At 42.6% G+C, this 22,591-nt stretch overlaps 1 protein-coding gene across 1 annotated transcript in view; it reads right to left on the reverse strand.

Annotated features, from left to right (window-relative positions):
- Positions 1–22,591, reverse strand: part of AGBL5 (ATP/GTP binding protein like 5) — a 557,199-nt gene that overhangs the window by 400,952 nt on the left and 133,656 nt on the right. The window contains 2 exon segments of the mRNA XM_030198622.1: positions 14,965–15,559; positions 21,772–21,950. Coding sequence (XP_030054482.1) covers positions 14,965–15,559; positions 21,772–21,950 — 774 coding nt within the window.

Consider the following 22,591-nt stretch of genomic DNA (forward strand, 5'->3'; position numbering starts at 1 on the left):
GATGTACCAGATAGGAAGAGATTGGTAAGCTCACCTCTGGAGAGGGACCTTGGAATGATGGTGTCTGAAGATCTCAGGGTGAAGAAACAGTGCGACACGGTGGTGGCCACAGACAGAAGGATGCTAGGCTGTGTAGAGAGGGGTATAGCCAACAGACTTGTACAAGTCATTGGTGAGGCCCCACTTGGAGTATTGTGTTCAGTTTTGGAGGCCTTATCTTGCTAAAGGATGTAAAAATACTTGAAGTGGTTCAGAGAACAGCGACAAAATTGGTGGGGGTTTAGGCAGCAAGACATACATGGAGCAACTTGCTGACCTAAACATGTATACACTGGTGAAAAGGAGAAACAGGGGTGATGTGATACAGACATTCAAATATTTGAAAGGTATTAATTTGCAAACAAACCTTTTCCAGATATGGGAAGGTGTAGAACTGGAGGGCATGAACTGAAATTGAAAGTGGGCAGAATCAGGACGTCTGGAAGTATTTTTCACTGAGATGGTGGTAGATAACTGGAATGCCCTCTTACAGGAGGTTTTGGAGATGAAAATTGTAACGAATTAAAAAATGCGTGGGACAAACACAAAGGAATCCTGTTTAGAAGGAGTGATTCCAAAGAAGGTTAAGGGAGATTAGTTAGGAAAACTGGTGCTGGGCTGACTTCCACAGTCTGTGCCCTGATGGAGGCTGAGTAGATTTGAATGGGCTAGAGTGAAGCTTTTCATGTGCTTTGGCAACAACTTCAGAAATTTTAGAACAAGGCCAGTGCTGGGTAGACTTCTATGGTCTATGCCCTAAAAACGGCAAGGATAAATGAAGAGCAGGTATACATACGATGTAACATTTCATACCATATGTAATGAGTTTATATTATTGGGGAGACTGGATGGACCGTACAGGTCTTTTTCTGCCGTAATCTACTATGTTACTATATGACTTTTCAAACATTAATCACAGACTGATGGCCTTTGACAAATCCCACCTGCTCAAGGCCAATTATTTTTATTTATTTATTAGGATTTGTTTACTGCCTTTTTGAAGGAATTCACTCAAGGCGGTGGAAGATATAAGGCTAGACGATCTGTCAATATCCAGGAAAGAATCTTAATGTCTACATTGAGAAGCGAGATAGGATGGTAGGATTCCAGAGATGCAGGGGCTTACCTGGCTTGAGGATAAGAGTAATCAAAGCTGTATTGGATCCAGAGGGAAATACCCCATCCACTACTGCCACATCGTATTAGGAGGCCAGAGGAGCACAAACCTTCACCACCAGAATTTTAGAAAATTCCGGGGTGTATTCGCCTGGGCCCAACGCATTTGCTTCAAAGCTTTTATGGCAGACTGATTTTTTTTTGCCTTCAATGGAGCATTCAAATTAACCAAATCATCTGGAGACAAACGAGATAGTCCCGCATCCTCCAAGCAGTCTAGTAGCTGGGGACTTTGGTCCAAAGGAGTCTCAGCATACATACATTTAAAAACAAAAATCAACAAAATTATTTGCACAACATCTAACGTTTTATGAAATTGAACCCCACTAGTGTTACTAAGGGAAGTAATGAAGCATGATCCCTGCAACATTTTAATATCTGTTTTTCAGCAATTTATCAGGTTTATCCCTAAAACAAATATCTGCGATAGAATAACAGTTTTTCAGTTCTTTCATGTATCAAAGCATTCAATGCTACTTGTGTAGCTAAAAATGTCTCCACCGGTTGGTGACAGATGGGCTATATAAAGCTGTTCTACACCAATTCTCCAATAAGAGAATAGCTTGGGATATACGACATGCCTGGGCTGCCTCATAGAAGATGATAGGAGATGATATTCCTGTGTAATACTACCTTTAAAGTTTCCCAAAAGTGGGAGGGATTGTCCATATGTCAAGCATTAAACAAACAACAATCCTCCCATTCGTAGCGGAGAGATTAAATGAATTCTTTGCTTCGGTCTTCACCGAGGAAGATTTGGGTGGGACACCGGTTACGGAAATGGTATTCGAAGCTGACGAGTCTGAGAAACTTAATGAATTCTCTGTAAACCTGGAGGATGTAATGGGGCAGTTCTACAAACTAAAGAGTAGCAAATCTCCTGGACCGGATGGTATTCACCCCAGAGTACTGATAGAATTGAGAAATGAGCTTGCAGAGCTATTGATAGAAATATGTAATTTATCCTTAAAATCGAACGTGGTACTGGAAGATTGGAGGGTGGCCAATGTAACGCCGATTTTTAAAAAAGGTTCCAGAGGAGATCTGGGAAATTATAGGCCGGTGAGTCTGACGTCGGTGCCGGGCAAAATAGTAGAGACTATTATTAAGAACAAAATTACAGAGCATATTCAAAAGCATGGATTAAGGAGACAAAGTCAACATGGATTTAGTGAAGGGAAATCTTGCCTCACCAATCTACTACATTTATTTGAAGGGGTGATAAAGGGGAGCCGGTTGATATTGTGTATCTGGATTTTCAGAAGGCGTTTGACAAAGTGCCTCATGAAAGACTCCAGAGGAAATTGGAGAGTCATGGGATAGGAGGTAGTGTTCTATTGTGGATTAAAAACTGGTTAAAAGATAGAAAACGGAGAGTAGGGTTAAATGGACAGTATTCTCAATGGAGAAGGGTAGTTAGTGGGGTTCCCCAGGGCTCTGTGCTGGGACTGCTGCTTTTTAACATATTTATAAATGACCTAGACATGGGAGTAACTAGTGAGGTAATTAAATTTGCTGATGACACAAAGTTATTCAAAGTCGTTAAATCGCTGGAGGATTGTGAAAAATTACAAGAGGACCTTACGAGACTGGGAGACTGGGCGTCTAAATGGCAGATGACGTTTAATGTGAGCAAGTGCAAAGTGATGCATGTGGGAAAGAGGAACCCGAATTATAGCTACGTCATGCAAGGTTCCACATTAGGAGTCACGGACCAAGAAAGGGATCTAGGTGTCGTCGTTGATGATACATTGAAACCTTCTGCTCAGTGTGCTGCTGCGGATAAGAAAGCAAATAGAATGTTAGGTATTATTAGGAAAGGAATGGAAACAAAAATGAGGATGTTATAATGCCTTGTATCGCTCCATGATGCGACCACACCTCGAATATTGTGTTCAATTCTGGTCGCCGCATCTCAAAAAAGATATAGTGGAATTAGAAAAGGTGCAGAGAAGGGCGATGAAAATGATAAAGGGGATGGGATGACTTCCCTATGAGGAAAGGCTAAAGTGGCTAGGGCTCTTCAGCTTGGAGAAAAGGCAGCTGAGGGGAGATATGATAGAGGTCTATAAAATAATGAGTGGAGTTGAATGGGTAGATGTGAAGAGTCTGTTCACGCTTTCCAAAAATACTAGGACTAGGGGGGCATGCGATGAAGCTACAATGTAGTAAATTTTAAACGAATCGGAGAAAATGTTTCTTCACTCAACGTTTAATTAAATTCTGGAATTCGTTGCCAGAGAATGTGGTAAAGGCGGTTAGCTTAGCGGAGTTTAAAAAAGGTTTGGACTGCTTCCTAAAGGAAAAGTCCACAGACCGTTATTAAATGAACTTGGGGAAAATCCACTATTTCTGGGATAAGCAGTATAAAATGTTTTGTACATTTTTGGGATCTTGCCGAGTATTTGTGACCTGGATTGGCCACTGTTGGAAACAGGATGCTGGGCTCAATGGACCTTTGGTCTTTCCCAGTATGGCAATACTTATGTACTTATGTACATTCCTTTTGTAAGATTGAAATTCTTTTTCATCATAAAAATACACTGGAAATCTCCATCTTCTCGGTCCTCCACTGAATGATCTGATACCGCAAGAGACCCTATGGCTGTTTCTGCTACCTGAGGGATTGAGATGCTAAGATGTAATCTATGTAGGACATTGTACCGTAAGTACACGAGATTCATCACGCTTCAGAAGTAAGGAAGACCTTTGTTTGGATCCAAAGATGGAATTTGTTTTTGTGTGGATCTATGCAATAAGGGATCCAATAACCTAGTTGAAGTCATCCGCTACAACTAAAGGGACGTATCTTGCATAGCCAAATGAACTAAATTTTTTTAAAAGGCACGTTCATTTATATATTTGGCACATAAACTATTAAGTAAAAAATCTTGATCTTGCACATGAAGTAGTAAACATCTGCTATTATCATTTATTTATTCATAGCAGCATTTATACCCCACATTTTCCAAACATGTTTGGTTCAATGTGGCTTACAATGTTACATCGCGGAGGTAGTGAGATACAATTTTGAGACTAGCTGGGGGAGTAGAGGGCTAGGAGAGAGACCATAGGTAAGGGAGTAGTGGATGAAAAAAAGAGAACAATGAATGAGAGGTTGAGGATGGTATGCTCTCATGTCATGGAACATTAGTTGATTAGGTTTAGTTTCTTGGTTGCCTGTGTTTATGGTTGGTTATTTTGAGGTCTTAAGCTTAGTTTGTGGTTGGGAGGGGGGATTGTATTGTGTGGATGAGGATGCTTCATTTCTGTTGTCTGAGGTTAGGAACATTTAGGGAGTTTATTCTGAAAGTTAGTGTATGGTATTATAGATCTTCTTGCCTTTGGTAGGGCATTCCATAGTTTGGTACTTAGATTGGGGAAATTTGCTGAGTGGATTTGGAGAGGATCTTGTGACATCTGGGGTAGTGAAGGGTCAAGTAGTTACTCGCTTCCTTGAGTGAGCACTTGAGAGGTAGGATGATCATGACTGCAAGGTATGCAGGCACCTCGCCATTAATTATGAGCCAGACCATGGTGCAGAGTCGAACGTTACTCGAGCTTTGATTGGGAGCTAGTGGAGTGCTATAAGCAGAGGAGTAGCCCTTTCATAGAGTGGCTTCCTTAAAATGAGTCTGGCTGCTGTGTTTTGGCCTGTTTGGAGTCTCTTTATGACTTGCTCTTTGCATCATGAGTAGACTGTGTTACAGTAGTCTAAGTGTGCGAGAACTGTGGATTGTATGACGAGTTGGAATACTTTTGTGAGAAGAAGTTCCTGATTCTCCTTAGTTTCCAAACTGTATAGAATGTGTTAGCTACTACCTTTGTGACCAGGGCTCAAAAGTCAGTTTCTGGTCGATGATCACTCCAAATAGTTTTAGGTTGTTTGAGGGAGTACGTGGTTCCATCAATAGTTATGCTGGGTATGGTAGTTTGTTTGTGGGGTGCTGTTATTACTAGGAATTGGGTCTTGTCTCAGTTGAGTTTTAGCTTGAATGCTGAGGTCTAGTTTTCTAGTGGGTGTAGGCCTTTTTTGATAATCTCAGAGATGTATTTGATGTCTTTTTTGAAGGGATAAAGATGGTCACATCATCGGTGCAGATGAATGGGTTGAGGCCTTCGTTGGCTAGTTTATTGGCTAATGGGGTCATCATGCTGTTGAACTCGACTGGAGAGATGGGAGAGCCTTGAGGGACTCCTGATTTGAGCTTGCCAGGGGGAGGATAATTCATTATTCATTTTGACTTGGTATGATCTTTTGGTCAGGAAGTTTTTGAACCATGCGAGTACTGCCCCACTTATGCCGATCTTGTCAAGTATTAGTATTACGGTGTGGTGGCTGACCATATCGAAGGCAGATGGCATGTCGAATTGTAGTAGTGTGTTCCTTCCTTGGCTGATTTCTCTTCTGAAGTTGTCGATGAGAGTGGTTAGTGTTGTTTCTATGCTGTGCTGTGGCATGATCTGAAGCCAAATTGCGAGTCGTGGACTATTGAGAATTTGTTCACGTATTCAGTAAGTTGCTTGTTGACTATACATTCTACTAGCTTAGCAATGAGGGGTATAGAGGCTACTGGTCTGTAATTTTTGACATCACGTTTGCTTGCTTTAGGATTTTTTGGTACGGGTGTTAGAACAATGTTCCCTTTTACCTTAGAGAAGGTGCCTATGGTCAGCAGGTCAGCTGCGTGGGTGGTGCTGCTTTCTAGGAATTGGGTGGGAGGTTCCTTTAGTAGGTAGCTGGGGCATATGTCTAGTGAGCAGTGGAATTTGATAATTTTGAGTAGTATTTGTCAAACTAGGGCTGTGTTAGGGGTTGAGAATGATGATCATTATCTATAGGTAACGTATGGTGCATCGATTCTGGCGAGCTCATCCAGAAACAGGTCCAGTTGTTGGTCGTCTTTTTGGAAGCAGGTTCTCATCAATGTTATTTTAACTCTGAAATAGTGGGCTAGTTCTTGTGCTCCCGGTGGATTTTGTGTTTCAACTGTCTGTTGTTCTGTGGATAGGATACAGTTAATTATGTTGTAGAGTTTTTTCGTGTTTTTGTAGTTGGATCCAATTAGTTGTTTGTAGTTGAATTTGATTTTCCTCCGTATCAATTTGTATAGTCTGATTTCCACTTTGTTTTGTTGTCCTCGGTTTGGTGTTTCTGCCATTGTCTTTCTAGTTTCCTGCATTCTCTTCTTTGTTCCATTAGATTGTTGTTGTACCATGAGTTCGTCTGAGTTCTGGTTGTTCTCTTCATTTTCAATGTGGTGCTAAATTAATGAGGATGGTCTAGCATCTGTCCTCCAAGGTTGTCAGGAATTGTTTGATGTTATTGGGAGGCGGCCACAAGTTGGCATAGATGTTTGTCCAGAAGGTTTCATTATCTATCTCAGGATTTGTAGGTCGACTGGTTGGTTCTGGTGTGAGGGGTGGCCTCTTTCCAGTTGAGGGTCGTGGATAGTTTCACGTGATCGGACCATGGTGTTTCCTCACATTTTATCTCGTTTGATATTATGTGGTGTGTTTCTGTGAATTTGTATGCAATTAAGTCAAGCATATGGCCTTTTTTGTGGATTGGTTGAGGAGGTATTGGAAGTTCAATTGCTGTAGAAAGTTAATGCATTCTTTGGTGCTTGGGTCATTTGTGTTTTCGAGGTGTATGTTTAGATCTCCGAGCAACAGAATTTTTGTTTACATTTTTTTATTTATGAATTTTTCATTTCACATTCATGCAATAACATAAACATATGGAAATTCTGAAATATTATTTGCTTATATTAGATAAAGAAAACTAATTCAATACTTAGTCCACAATGAGGCATATTTTCAAAGCACTTTGGAAGGCTAAGTTTCATAGGTTTCTATGGAACTTTGGGAGGCTAAGTGCTTTGAAAATGAGCCCCAATATGATCCAAGAACTAGGAAATTTTTCATAGTATTAATCAACAATTGAAAACAGAAGGCTCCCTCAATAAGCACAGCCGATACATAGTGTTACAATCAGCGGTTCTTATTCTATTCTTTGCTTGAGATTTGCCAGGTTCAAGAAATATATAATTTGAAGAATTAAAAGATACAGCACATCTGCAGGGATACATAAGCAAAAAAGTTCCACCTAGACTGAGCATTCTTGATTTTAGTTGCAAAAATTCTTTTCTTCTTTTTTGAGTATCCCTCGAAAGGGTCCGGAAACATTTGAATTCTTGATCCTAGAAAATTATCATTTATATGGCGAAAATACGATTTAAATATATTATTATGATCAAGTTCAAGAGCAAACGTTACCAGCATAGTGGTCCTTTCAGTTACTATTTCCAATGAGTTTTCAAGAAATTCAGTTAAGTTCAAGTCAGGTTGAAGAGAATTCCTCACATTTCTTATACCAGAAATATATTGAATCCTTGTAATAGGTGGAATATTATCAGAACAAATAAAAAAACTTCCATAAGATATTTCTTAAACATTTCTACTGCGGAAATTAAAGGCGATTTAGGAAAATTTAGTAGTCTTAAATTATTTCTCCTAATCTGATTTTCTAAATACTCGAGTTTCCGAGTTTGGAAATTTTTATCTTTAGAAACAGTCGAGGCAAAATTCTTAAAAGATTGCACTTTATTTTCAAGTACCTCTATTTTGGTTGTGTGAGTCTCAAGCCTACCGGAAAACTGGGCTTGAATTTGTTTGATTTCCGCCATTTCTCCTCGAGTGGAATTAGAAATCTGTTGCAAAGTAGAATTCAGTCCCTGTACTGCGTCCCAAAGACTCTCTAAAGTGACTACAGCAGGTCTCTGATATCCTCCGTTACCTCCGGAGGGAATCTCCTGTGATTGTGAAGAAAGGAAATGTACATCCTGTCTTCGCAATCGGTTGTTCCCACAGGAGAAGAAGTTGCTATGGGGCCTCCTCCTGCAGCAACTAGGGCTCGTCCACCTTCGGGTGCACCTGATTGCTGCTCCTCCGATGCAACTGTAACACCTCCGGGTCTTGGGGGGGCTGTAAACGAGGGAGGACTCAATGTGACTCCCTCTATTCTATGTTCCCGATCTTCTTTTGGGTTCATCGAAGTGCTCATCGTGGGTCCTGGCGCTCGCACTACCATCTCATCCAGGGTCGCCTGTAGCATGGTGGAAGATTCTGAACGGCTCGTGGAGGTGAGCACGTTAGTTTTTCCCTTCCTTTTCCCCATTGCTGGTTTAAAGGAGATCCCAGGTTCTAGGATACCAACTAGAGATCAGGAGCTGCTGCAGCGCACGTCCGTTTCAGACGCCATCTTGGATCCCCCAGTTTCCCTCGAGCAACAGAATGTTTGAGTGGGATATGAAAGTGTTGGAGATGAAGTTGGTGAATTTGAGGTGGGTTTCTGCCCATTTTCCTAGCAGACAGTAGTAGAATAGGATGCAGCATAGCTGATCTTGTAGGGTGTCATCTTCTAATGTGCAGGATAGAATTTCGAGCTGTGGAGAGCTAAATTTGGATATAAATTTTGTCTTGAGGGAGGATTTGGAGATTACTGCTATTCCACCTTCTCTTTTTTTCTTTTCTTTTTTTTGATCTCTCATAGTATATAGGATCTTGTAACCTGGGGGGCATATTTCGTTTAAGATGGGGTCATCATCTAATCGAATCCAGGTTTCTGTGAAGAATATAGGGTTCCCAGATTTTCATTGGAATGTTGTGTATAACATCTGAGTGAGGGTTGGTTGTGCTGGCACTTGGAGAGAGGAGGAGTAAGGCGAGTAGGATTGTAATGAGGTATGTGTGTTTCTTTGTTTTGGTGTTAGGCATTTTCGTTGGTGACATTGTGGTGGTTCTTGTGTTTGGTAATTAGTTATAAGGGCAGTGACGTGAGCTGGGTTTCGGGCTGTCATGTCTCTGCTTAGTCAGACAGGTGGAATTTGGGTGCGATAGTAGCAGGGTAGCTATTGCAACAGTTGAGATGCTATAATTAGAAATGCCTCAACCATAGATACAGCGCTTTTTCATGAATCACTGCGATGATTCCTGTGTCGGGCAATTAGGGGTCCCTAAATATACAGTCCAAACATGATTGAATTAATCATGAGCTGGATCTAAATCAATATATGACGACTTACATGCACTATGCATACATGTATAGTGCGCTTAATTGTACATCATGCAGGCATGCATTGTATAAACATGCTTACAGATAACTTTGAACATTACATAGTGCGCTTAAGTTGATTATACATTGTGCAAGCTTGCACTGTGTAAACATGGCCACAGTTAACACTGAGCATACATTGTGCATGCACTGTGCAAACACGCTTTTAAAAATTTTTTTCCAGTTTGTGTTGAAACTCCTCGATCTATACGTAGGAGTGAACAGTGATTCTGAACTGAAATTAGTTACGAGTCGTTATGAGTTTTCATACCATGACTCTTAAACATTATTTCGGCGATCAGCGTGCTCTGCACTCTTCACTCTGCACTCCTAATTGTGGCTGACTTGGAGGTCTCCAGAGGTGACACGTGGTCCCATCTCCGGTGCAGATCCAGTGGCGGTCATCCAAGATTGTCTCTTCGCTCATGGGGTTCTTGACGCCGGTGTCTTTCCATCGGGCAGCTGGGCTGATGTTGGGTTCCAGTTGCTTTTTTGTTGGCACGTGTTCCAGCGGTCTTGGTTTGGCTCGGCTGAGAGAGTGATCAATCCGGTCCTCTGGACTGTCTTTGTCTAGAGGCGGCTGTCCACATCGCCCATCATGTAATCCAGGGGTATTCTCCATTCCTCGCTCTCACAACGTCCTCGGTCCTCTGGAGAGGCACTCGGCTGGCGGCTTAGACTCCCTCTTGGGGGGGGGGGGAGAGAACAGTGTGGGAGTACATCTTGGGTGGGTCTCTATTTCCTCTCCCAGGTTCGTCCGATGTGCCTCAGTGCTGTGGGTCCGCTAGCTGTGTGGTTCACAGCCTGGGTGGGCTGGATCTCACCTCAGTCCCGGTTGGCCCATGCGGCTTGTAAGGCAGATGCGGAACTCTGTTCAGAAGGGACGCATCACCTCTCTGTTTACTAATGGGATACCGGCCTCCTGAGTCGGTACCCTCCAGCAATGAAAATCATGGAATTTGATCAGCCAGCCCGAAATCCCTTGGGTCTTCTCTTGCCACCGAGTCTGCAGCAGGTAGGCGATTCTCCTCTCTGCTCGGACCAGAAGGGATTCGACACTGCTTGGCAGAGTTCCGGTGAGTCTCACAGGGGTCTCCCTCCCAAGTTGTTGCTCATCCAGCAATGAAAACCTGAGTCTGCTCGGCAAATCTGACCTGGTCTCCTGGAGCTCCTTAAAGACCTGAACTTGGAAATGAAAGGCTTTCTTGACCAAGACTGCCACCCCCCCACCCCCACGTGTGCTGTATGAATAAAAGACTTGACTCACCCAGCCTCTTCCAAGTTTTAAATATTCCTGGTCTATTAATCTAGTTTCTTGAATTCACACAATGTCTGACTCATATCGCTTAAGTAGGATTAATATCTTAAATCACTATATTGGAGAGGTTATCCCAGACACATTCCAAAAAAAGTATAAGAACCCTATTGAGATTCACCTCAATAATAGAATAAAACAGACACACTATTTTCTTCCCCCAGGCACCCAGTCTTCACCCAAGAGTCGTAAAGATAATACAGAATAAAAAAAAGTGTATGCAAAATAGAAAAATATATCCAAGAAAAAAAAGGGTATACACCAGCCCAAGCATAGATGCAAAGAGATATTGTACTTCCTTTCCTCCCCTTCAATCTTCCCACCTCCCACGCTTCCCATACCACCCTCCTTCCTTCCCACCCCTCATAAATCTACTGAAACATTCCATATATAAGAACCATAAAAAAGAAAATATACCCCCACCAATGACCTTCCATCAGTAAAGGGTAAGTAAGCCATGCTCCTGTGCTTCAAGATTCTCCCGATATCATCAAGGCATAACAACATACCCTTTTATCATTTTAAACAGTTACGTTAATACCGTGGTCCCAACATTAACGAAAAAAAAGCTCAAATCTGTGAGTGAGAAAAAAATGAGAAAGGCCTTCATGGCAGATGGTAATTCCCAGTAAAGGTTAGAAAATAAATAAAAACAAAACAGCAAAAGTAGAGGCTGACAAATGCGCAAACCAATAGGGAGATAATCTCAAAAAACAGTTTATTCAGAATATTCATATCAATATCAAGGACCCGACACGGTCCGTGTTTCGGCGCCAAAGCGCCTGCCTCAGGGGTCACAATCAACTTTCTCTGAGAAGAAGGTGATAGGCTTGAATTCCTTTATGTATGCACATAAAGGAATTCAAGCCTATCACCTTCTTCTCAGAGAAAGTTGATTGTGACCCCTGAGGCAGGCGCTTTGGCGCCGAAACACGGACCGTGTCGGGTCCTTGATATTGATATGAATATTCTGAATAAACTGTTTTTTGAGATTATCTCCCTATTGGTTTGCGCATTTGTCAGCCTCTACTTTTGCTGTTTTGCTTTGACTTTCCGTGGAGGCTCCTCCTGTCTTCTTGGATTTAGAAAATAAATAAGCCAGCTGAAGATTATATTGTCAACTAATAGCCTCTGAAGTGCTGTGCCATCCATCTTGTTAATAATGTCTTTTGCTGCGGTGTGGGAGTCAAGAGAGTGCCAGTGACTTCCCCAATAATCTTCAATAGAGCAAGACAGAGTAGCATAAAGTGACCTTTCTTCTTTCCCAGAATGTTACACAATGGGTGAAACAGGAACCTGTTTTCCAACAAGGCAACCGAGTAATTCTGCAAGATACGCACCGTATTTTCCTCATAAGATAGTGTATCACGCTTTAGTTTGTACAGTTTTAAGATCTCCTAATTGTGTTGATAAGTATGGAATTTTGCAATGAACATACACAGACATATCTCCAAGTTTACATTTACCTAAATGGTGTATGCGCTCTAGACACACAGGGCCTTGGCCCTCGAATAATGGCAATTCTGCCTCCAATCAACGTTCCAAGGCCGGGAGAAGCTGTTGATCAGCAACTGACTCCAGCACCCCCAGAAATCGGAGGCTGTCCTGCCAGGGCCGATTCTCCATGTCCTCTATCTTTTCCATGTGGGAGCGCACTAGTGCCTGCAAAGCATCAATATCTGAGCACGATGTTCATGCATTGCCTTCCACCCTCGAAACACATTGCTCTAATTCAGAGGTGTGCCGGGTGGTATCAGCTAACATCTGCTCCAATCGAGAGATCTGACCCGATAGTCCCTCGAATTGGGTCTCAAGCACTTGCACCATCGCTGTTCTCAACTCTGATAATACATTCCCTGAAAACTGCATAATCACTTTCACCAGACTGTCAGCCACCTTGTTTTTGTGAGGCTTGGAGCAGTCTATCTTTCTTAGTGGTTTTGTTAGACATCATCACTCTCATTTGGGGAAAAGAATTTGTCCATGTACTCTCAGACCAAAAAAGGTAATGAAAAAGCAATCTGGGACCCATTATTGTGCAGATGCCAATGGGTGACACAGAGGGCCCTCAGAGCAGGTCAGGAACACTTCCTTCCCCGTTCACAGCATCACGTGACTCCCACTATAACTCAACTTCAACTGCAATAGAGAAGAGTCACTTGGAAAAGTAACAATTACAAAAGAAACATCTGTGTAGGAGTAAAGGCACTCCCCCTTATCCAACACCACATATTTCAAAGAATATATAAAGATATTAAATAAAATAGAGGACCAGGGGGAGTCCCGGGGAACTCCAAACAGAGGTTGCCAAAAATGAGAAAGTTTGTCTCTTTTACAGCATAAAAGCGATGAACCAAATTTTTTCTGAACCACTTTAAAACTGTTCCCCTATTCCACATTTGCTCAGTCTAACCAGAAGATGATCAAGATTGACCATGTTGCATGTGGCAGACAAGTCAAATTGCAGCAATACTGCCTGACTTCCTTTACTGGTAATCTTCTTAGTTGACATAAGTGCTTCAGTGCTATGCAGATCTCTAAAACCATGTTGAAAGGTCTGTACAATTCAGAAAGGCAGGGGTATCTGAAAAGGGTGAAAGTGGGGACCAAAACCCCAAAATCAGTCCTAGAACCCAGTAGGGAGCTACAGAAAGGGCCAAAACCCTTAACTATAAAATTAAGCACTTTGGAGGAAGACAGAGAGGAGAAACACCTGAATCCCATAAGATGGCAATCTAAATATTTCAATGAGGAAGACAGGCAATTAGGCCCCTAGGATCCTCCTAGGTGGGACCTAGGGGAGGATCCACCACCTTATAAGAAGTAGCTGGAGCAGAAAAGAGTCTTCCAGCTTAGGAGACCAAACAGGTTGGAGCTAAACCAAAGAGCGGAGACTACAACCAAGTGAAGCTTTCAAACTATTTTTGTTTGTGCACTCACTTGGAAATGGACGGAACTAAGACTATGTAGAACTGTTACTTGCTAGCGGATGGATGCACCAATAACTAGAAACTATGGGGGTGAAGGCAGGTGGGCAGGTCAGCACTAGCCCTGATGAAATGGGTTTCTGGTGACCTATTATAACCTTTTCAGGGTTTTTAATATAAAGAAGTTCCTGGACAATTTTCCCTATGTGAGTTTATTTTGGAACACTGATTCCATACTATGCTAACCCCTAAGTAAGCCATAACATGGGAGAAGGGGCTGGAGGCCAGCCCTTCCCAGGTGATCTTCCCAGAGACTGAGAATAAAGGTTAAGGTCAAAGGGCAAAGGCGAGGGCATAACTGTCTTTGTTTTGGAAAAAGAAGTCTTGTTCTAGTAGGAACCAGAGGAATTGTGACTAGAGTGGATTGAGAGACCTTCCCAGTCTCTTGACCCATGCTATCGTGTGGATGGAGCCAGACAGCTGTGTTTCTTTATCTTGGTAAGATAATTAAAGCCTAACCAGGGAAATTTGATTTTTGGGTGCTTGTTTTGCTCTTTTTTTTTCTATTTAGCATTTTATTTTTTGTCTAGTTTTGTCTAAGTTTTTGATTAAATTTTCTCTTTATTTTGCTCTTTGCAGGCATAAAGCTGTACTAGAGAGCATCCCAAAGGTGATTCTCCCCTCCTGTCCTGCAACTAAAATTCTAAGGAGAAGCCCCCTCCCCAAGTTCTTGATGCCAGCAAGAGAGTCACTAATACAATCACTGTTAACAACAACAACAAAAATTAAGTTTGCCCACCTGTTAGAACGTCATTAATCCCTTGAGGTATCTGAATTCCTCTATCATATTATCTCATCCATTTCTCCTCTAAGGCAGTGGTTCTCAACCCAGTCCTTCAGGCACACTCAGCCACAGTTGGCTTTTCGGGATATGCATAACAAATACACATGAGATAAATATGCATATGAAGGAGACAGTGTATGCAAATCTCTCTCATGCATATTCACTGTGGATATCCTGAAAAGCTGACTGGCTGTGTGTGCTGCAAGTTCTGGGTTGAGAACCCTGCTCTGGGATATGTACACTTGATTTGCACCATTTTTTGAGCCTATATCTAGCCTGCCTCTACTCTGTCTATATCTTTTTGAAGGTGCAGTCTACAGAACTGGACATAATATTCCAGACAAAATCTCAACAATATCATTAACGGAAATGATAGAAGCGGGTAAGATTCATACTTAACAAGATACTCCCATACACACCAAAGACAAGCCAGATCAAAAATAAATAAATAAATAAAACAAAGCTAGATTAGTGAAGTTATTGTTCCTGTAACATAAGAGTTTGAACTTTTGTCTTTATTATAGGAAGGAGAGAAAATTTCTGTCACCTGATCACTGTCCTCACTGCAACTGTTCCCATACATGAAGCAACCACGCTTGGACGCATGCCCATGCAAGTCTATATAGTATGCAATTCCACTTTCCTGCGGGCTAATAGTTTCAGTGGGATGAGCAGACAGTGGCCTCTCCTCTTGGTTTTCACCCTGCACCTCCTTATTGAGCTTTGGGCAAGGGTCCATAATCCACATTACTCTGTTATTGCTAAAGCCATCTGGCATGGACTGTTCATTGGCATCAACGGCCAGCATTGGCGCTTCTTCTAACTGCTGGAAGGCTTGAGATGGTGTAATGAAATCACCCTCATTACCTACAGAATTGAGGAGATTGTTGGTTTTCTCTAGCTCAGACAGTGAAGTTTTGCAGATGAAGGTGCAGTTTTCAATGGAATGATTAGAAGCTTTTGTACTTGTTATATTTGAGACAAGCGGAGAGACAAAGGTTCGCCAGTCTGGGGAGTTTGGTCGTAAACAGTTGTGAGCATGATGGTACATGAGCACTGCTTTAGCTCCATAAACTGCTGGGTGAAGATCAAAATCTGGATTTAGGTACTGTCGATTTAAGTTCACACCTCTTGAGTCAGTTCTGTAAATGAAAGAGAGAATGCAAAAGAACCCAATAAACCAAGTCATCAGTTTCACAATCACCAACTCCTTTTAAAGTGCAACAGACAATAGTTACTCTGTATTAGAACACTGTATATATATATATATATATATATATATATATATATATATATATATATATATATATGTAAACAAGCCTGCAATATGCTAGAGCTTAGCACAACTGTATACAGTGATTGCTGCATTTTTAAAAAAAAATTTATTAGTAGATTTGATAGACTGCTTTATCGCCAAATAACATCAAGGTGGTGTACACAGTAGAGAGTTGCACAGGGACAGAAATCTAACCTGTCCCCGCCCAAATCTAACCCGACCCTGCCACAAGTAATCTCATCCATCCCAGCCCACCCAGCCTTTGCCGTGCCACAGTCACCTTGACCCCCCTTCCCCCCCCAAGAAAGCCAGATTCTATAAGCAGCAAAAATTCCAGTAAAAGTAACATAAATCATTTTCTTCTGTACTCTGCTAAGACAGTAGATGTATAGATTACTTGTTTCGGACAACTTTGGGTCCTGCTAAAGTCAGAAACAACACAGTTTATACCTAATTGTTCAACCGCCCTTAGGATTCACCTTTGGGTTTAAAAAGCAAAACCATGTGCATGTAAGGACTGGATAAATGAATTAAAGCAAAGTTTAAAGCAAATGCCCTTAATATGTAATACTTGGTAGCTATAATGAACAGAACCACTACCATACTTGCTGCATTGAGTTCGCTGCCTGTTTACAGCCTTAAGACCCACATACCATAATTTAACACCCATGATACATATATTTCCTTTAATCCATTTGCTTTAGTCTTCCTTACCTGGAGTGCACAACCCTGTACAATATACCAATTGCTTAAACCATAACCTGTATAGATTGCATGAAATTCAGTTCTAGTCTGTAGATTATGTACTATGCTTCTGTCAGAATGACATTAAAAAATAGCCCAAATCTACACCTTATACTCCCAAAGCTTAGTAACCATAAGCAGGTAAATATGTCCCTCTATTATCATGCTCAATTAGATACCCCTGTCATTGAACTGATGCTTGCCAAGAATTTTTGCGCCTCTGATGGTTTTCCAAATGAGTGCCATGCACCGTTATGGGAGATCTTAAGAGTCGCTGGATATACTAGAATGAATTTATGCTTCACATCAAAAAGAGACTTGTAAATTGGATTAAATAGTCTATGGCATTCCTGACGTGCAGGGGAATAATCCTGGAATATTTTTACTGTATGTCCCTCAAAACAAACTATCCTTTTAGTGTGCTCCTCTCAGAATTTCCACCTTGTGTACAAAATTATGCACTTTGGCTATGACCACTCGTGCCCTCTTCTCCCCTTCTTGTTTCCGGCCCATTCTATGGGCCCTCTCCAGACACAGTGGCCCTGCATTATCAGAAAGGGCAAACTCTGAGGCCATCCAGCGTTCTAGCAATGTGGGAAGAACCTGATCTGAAACTGACTCCGGGATACCCACGATTCGAATGTTGGATCTTCTAAATCTATTTTCCAAATCATCGATTTGTTGCGCTTTGGCCTGCACCAACCTCTGAAGCGTTTCTACCGACGCGGTAAGAGTGGACTGCTTATCCTCCACCCCCGACACATGCTGCTCTAGCTCCCCCAAATGACGTGTAGTGTCTTCCAGCATCGCCTCCAAGCTAGTGAGTTGGTCTGAGAGCTGAGTCAACTGTGGTTCCATCGCACTCTTTACAACTTCTGATATTTGCTGGAGCTGTGGCGAAGTAAATAACGATTGCTTCACGCTAGGCTCCGCGCCATTTTGGAGTCACTCTGGCCTCGGATCTTTTCTGCATCTTTTTTGCCTGCTTTACTCGGCATCACCATCTCAGAATGGGTGACAAAGAGGTCCATACATAAAACACTTTCTGGTTCCGAAGAAAATTTCCACTTTTATGGGTTATTCTGCAGCGGGCCCGGGCGGGAAGGCGGAAGGGTCCCGGAGGAAAGCAGCTGCACGTCCGCTTCCCTCAGCGCATCACGTGTTCTCCCCACTGTGAGATATTTTATGAATACTCTGGGAACTGATCCAAGGCCAAAAGGCAGAATGTGATTTGGTAGTGGTGTTTCACTACTTGGAATCTCAAATATCTCCTGTGACTGGGATGTATCTGAATGTGGGTATAGGCATTCTAAGTCCTGAGAATATAGCAAATTGTTTTCTTGAATCAAGATGTCATGGGAAACCATCCTGAACATCTCCTTTGACAGATATTTGTTCAGGGCCCTTAGGTCTAGGATGTGATGAAATCCAGGAAGTACTTGGGCATAAAATCCCTTCCATTTTTCCCTTGATGGAACAGGTTCAACCACTTTGGCCTCTGAAAGGAAAGAGTTCCTGTATAAGCAATTCTTGGTGCCGAGAGCTTTACTTCAATGCTCTCAGTGGACAATTTGGCACGTCAAAAGCTTATCCTTGGCATTGACTGGACAGAAAGCTGGGACTTCTGAGCTCCCTTCTGCCGCTGGCAGGGGCAGGAGCTCTGGAGTGGATGACAGGAAAGAGGGAACCTACAACTTTTAAAGTAGTAGGTCCTCTGTCACCCTCCGGCTGAGTACCCCCAGGTAGTGGAGACCATGCTATGAGGAGGCTGGGACAATGACTTGATGGTGTTAGTATGCTTCGTGATGAGGTCAGTGACCTCCTCCACCTTGACATCAAAAGCAATTATCACCCTGACATGGGATGCCCGCCAGCTTCTCCTGGAACAGTAGGTTCTAGGTCTGAAGCATGTAACCAGGCGAGTCTGCGCATCCCAATACCCATGGTGGAGGCCCTGAACTCCACATCAAAAGCATCACAGGTTGCCCGAGCCACCTCCTGCTGCTTTGGGCAGAGACCCTGGATGCCACATCAAAAGTGTCGTATGCACTCTGTCACCAGGGAGAGCGTTCCTGGAACAATCAAGAAACAAATGTCCACCAGCAACTTCAATCTTAAGGCTTTTATTCCATGCAGGTTTCTAGTAGACCTGATACACAGTTCCAACAGCAGCATTCACCTTCAATCTTAAACACATGTAAGTCACCTGAAAGTGTGTGGCAAATAGTCCCCTTTAAGCAGTAGGCTGCCAGCACCTACCAGGATTCAATACAGGCTCACAGTCAGCTTCAGTCTGGGTAGTGCACAGTAAACAGTAGTTCAATTCCCAAGACAAACAGTTCATTCAGTTCATCATCCCAGTTAAATCACAAAGCAGCCTTTACCTTCAGGAGGTTTCAATACTCCTCTGGGACTCCTTCCCACCTGCCTATTCAATCCCTGGCTTCTGCTCTCACAACCAATCATTCTCCTTCCACTAGCTTCCCCCACACCCATACCAGCTGAGTTAAGCATTAGACTAATGAGGAGCTCCTGTACACAGGGTTTCCTATCTCTCTTTCCCCCTAGTGGCAGCCACTCTACACATCCTGCCAGCTTACACCCATGTCTTCCCTGATTGCAGCTAGGAGTCTAGTCTGGATTCTTCCTCTCACCTCCTGGCTCCTTGCCTGCAATGCCTTCTGGGACTTGTACTTCAAACTGAAACTGCCTTAACCCAACTATCCTGGATGTGACTATCACAGCCCCTGGACAAAAACTTGGGATATAGCAGCTGCAGACTCCGTCACACTGCATATTAAGTTCCACAAGTGCAGCTCAAGAAGAGCTGGTAAGAACATATGCAAGAGGCTAGCATAGCATTCTGAAACAATTTCCTCCCAAAAGACTCCAAAGTCCTAGTCTCTTTCCCTGGAAGTACTGAAGAGTGAGTCCTGGAACTTCTGGCTCTTTTGAGAGAAGATTTGACCACCACAGAATGGTGAGAAAACTGAAGTTTCTTGAATCTGGAAGCCTTATGGACTCTATACATAGTCTTATGAATAGACTGCACCGGGGGGTTGGGGGGTCTCCCACTGTTTCAATTCTACAGTCTGAATGATCCTGTGCACAGACACAATCACAAATTCCTTTGAGGGGGTACATCAAAGTCGAGGATGTCCAATAACTCGGCCCTGGGCTCATCCTCGATGTGCAACTGAAATGGGATGGACTGAGCCATCTCTCATACAAAAGAGATGAAAAAGAACTCTTCAGGGAAGATTTTCTCCTCTCATGGAGAGGAGAGGGGTCTGACAAGCTAGAAGGATTCCTCCTCCAAGAGGACCTCTGGTCAGACTCCCTGGAGCATTCCAAACCAAATTCAGGAAAATAGTCCTCCCAGAAGTCTGAGCCTGGACCTGCCCCAGACTACTGGGCTGCTGCCAGGCTCAGGGCAGGAGTGACACTGTATTGACTGGCACCAACTATGACACCATTCAATGTATCGGTGTCGGTGCACAGTCCGCAGGCAGAGCATAAGACTCCAAAAAGTGGGGCCCAAGTGAAGGGCCTCAATGACTTAGTTGTGCATCAAACAAGATGGTGCCCATCTCTTCCTGAAGCAGTGTCCAGATCTGCTCTTCGATGTCAGCCATCAGTAAAGGCTATAGCTCAGCAGATGTGGTAAGCTCTTCAGAAGGTATCAGGGCTGAATCAGTAGCCAGGTCTTGGCTCAACGGAGGCTGGTGCAGCCACTCCAAATCCATGGAGGGTGAACAACACTGGGCGCAGTTGCTTCCCAGGTAATTAAGAATGTTGATGCCCCCATGCTCCCAATACTGTTCGTCAGTGGGAATCAATGCCAATGCTTCTTGGCCTCCGTCCAACATTGATGTCCCTTGGTGTCAATGAGGACATTGAATCCTTATGTGTCCTCGGGAAGGGTCTGAGGATACTCGACCCTGGTAACCACTATCAATGCCTGAGGTCAAGGCAGATGGAGACCTCCTCGATGTTGATGTGTTCTCAGTATCCAATGCAGCTACCAATGTCATTGGGTCCGACGTATCTGATGCTGAAATCGATGGACCTGATTTCTCTACACCAAAAATCTATTTGCGCTGCTTCTCATGAGTCCTAATACGTCTTCATGTAAACTGTGTTCACAGATACATTTTATGCTGTTTATCCTAGAAATAAGCAATGAATTTTCCAAAGCTTCTTTTAGGAAGCTATCTAAACCTTTTTTAAACCCTGCTAAGCTAACCAGTTTTACTACATTCTCTGGCAATGAATTTCAGAGTTTAATTACACATTGAATGAAGAAATATTTTCTCTAATTCATTTTAAATTTACTACTTTGTAGCTTCATTGCGTGCCCCCTAGTCCTAGTATTTTTGGAAAGAGTAAACAAACGATTCACGTCTACCCGTTCCACTCCATTCAGTATTTTATATACCTCTATCTATCTCCCCTCAGCTGTCTTTTCTCCAAGATGGAGCCCAAGCCATTTCAGCCTTTCCTCATAGGGAAGTCATCCCATCCCCTTTACAGTTTTTGTCACCCTTCTCTGTACCTTTTCTGACAGAGCTTGAGGATTCTTATTAGCAAATGTATTCATATTTTGCAGGTAGGGCAGGGCAGAGAAAATATTGTGCCCACCCACTTTGGGCTCAGGCCCATCCAAAATTGGCTGTCTGGCAACGCCACTGATGAGGACCTGCCACCAATGCACTCACAGTTTCTCACACGTGATAAGTACAATCTTTTTTAGAGAAGAGGATACAGAATGAAGCCCTGCAACTAGGCAGGCAAACTTGCACTACTAGTGCTGTACATGTTCAAATATGAACTTCCTTATGATTCCTAACACATAAAAGTCAAAATCAGACCAGGGTTGGGTCACTACACTGCAGAAGCACTAATAGTACATGTATGAGGTTATGACAATTCTTGTTCCCTCATTTCTAATTTTGCTTAAGGCTTTCTTCCTTCTTGCCTGTCTCTAAATTTTCATTTCTTCCTAATCTCATCCACCACAGATCCTCAGCCCAACCTTCCCCAACAGGGACTGTTCCAAAACACAGTGGAACACTAAGGAAAATTAAGCTAAGAATGCACTTAACTTGAAAGCTCCAGGTACCATAAAAATGCCATATCTGTACAAGAAACAATCCAATATATGATAGTGACTTGTGGAACAAATTCCACACAATCCCCTCTCTCCCTTTCAGCCTACAAATCCAAACCCTCTGGGATACACAGTGCTCAGGGTTCAAAAACAGAAAACGTCATCTTCATTTCTTACTTAGTATTCAATCTAACAAAAAGAAAGCTTCTCCAAATTGCTCTTACCGATAATGCCCTCTCACTACACCATCAGGGTTCAGCATCGGGATTAATTTAAAGATGAACATGCGCCTCAACATCTGCGCACGTGGGTCATCTGGGCGCAGAATGAATTCAAGGAAGCCACTGAAGACAAAGCTAGAGGGTGTCTCCCCAGGATGGACACGACTGCTCAAGAAAAACACCTGCAGAAAGAAGGGTAGGGAGGTGATATTTCTTTGGCATGTAAACACAAGATGTCATATCTCACTGGTACAATAATAAGAAATCATTCTTAAAGGAATGCTGCAAGGATGTCTTCTATAAAGTTTTTTTTTCCTATAGTGTTACTCCCATCTGTGCCCAAAACAACAGCACTAGATTCAACAAAGAAAAATAAATTTTAAAAAACCCACAGTACCTATTTTTGTTTCTTTTTCAGTCCTCAATTTCCCTGCTTTTTTTGACCAAACTATATTGATTCATACAACTTTCACAAATATTTTGAGTTATTATTTCAGCATATACATACAGCTTTAAATCAGGGAGCTTAGATACAAATTATATACAGGTTTCAAATATCCTTGGATCTCACCTAGTTCACCATTCTACTCTTGTACATCATCTGACTGATTCAGGTATAGCGAAGATACTTACCTGTAGCAGGTATTCTCCGAGAAGAGAAGGCCTTATATTCTCACAATTGGTAACACGATCCCGCATTGCCCGGTCCAAAGCTTTTAAAAAGCTTCAAAAGAGCTTCTGTGGAAAGCGAGCACAATCTATTGTGCATGTGCTTTCCTGCACACCACAAGAGCGCAGACACTGCAGTTATATACTACAGCAT

This window comes from Microcaecilia unicolor, chromosome 3 (assembly GCF_901765095.1).
Source record: "Microcaecilia unicolor chromosome 3, aMicUni1.1, whole genome shotgun sequence".
NCBI classification, from domain to species: domain Eukaryota; kingdom Metazoa; phylum Chordata; class Amphibia; order Gymnophiona; family Siphonopidae; genus Microcaecilia; species Microcaecilia unicolor.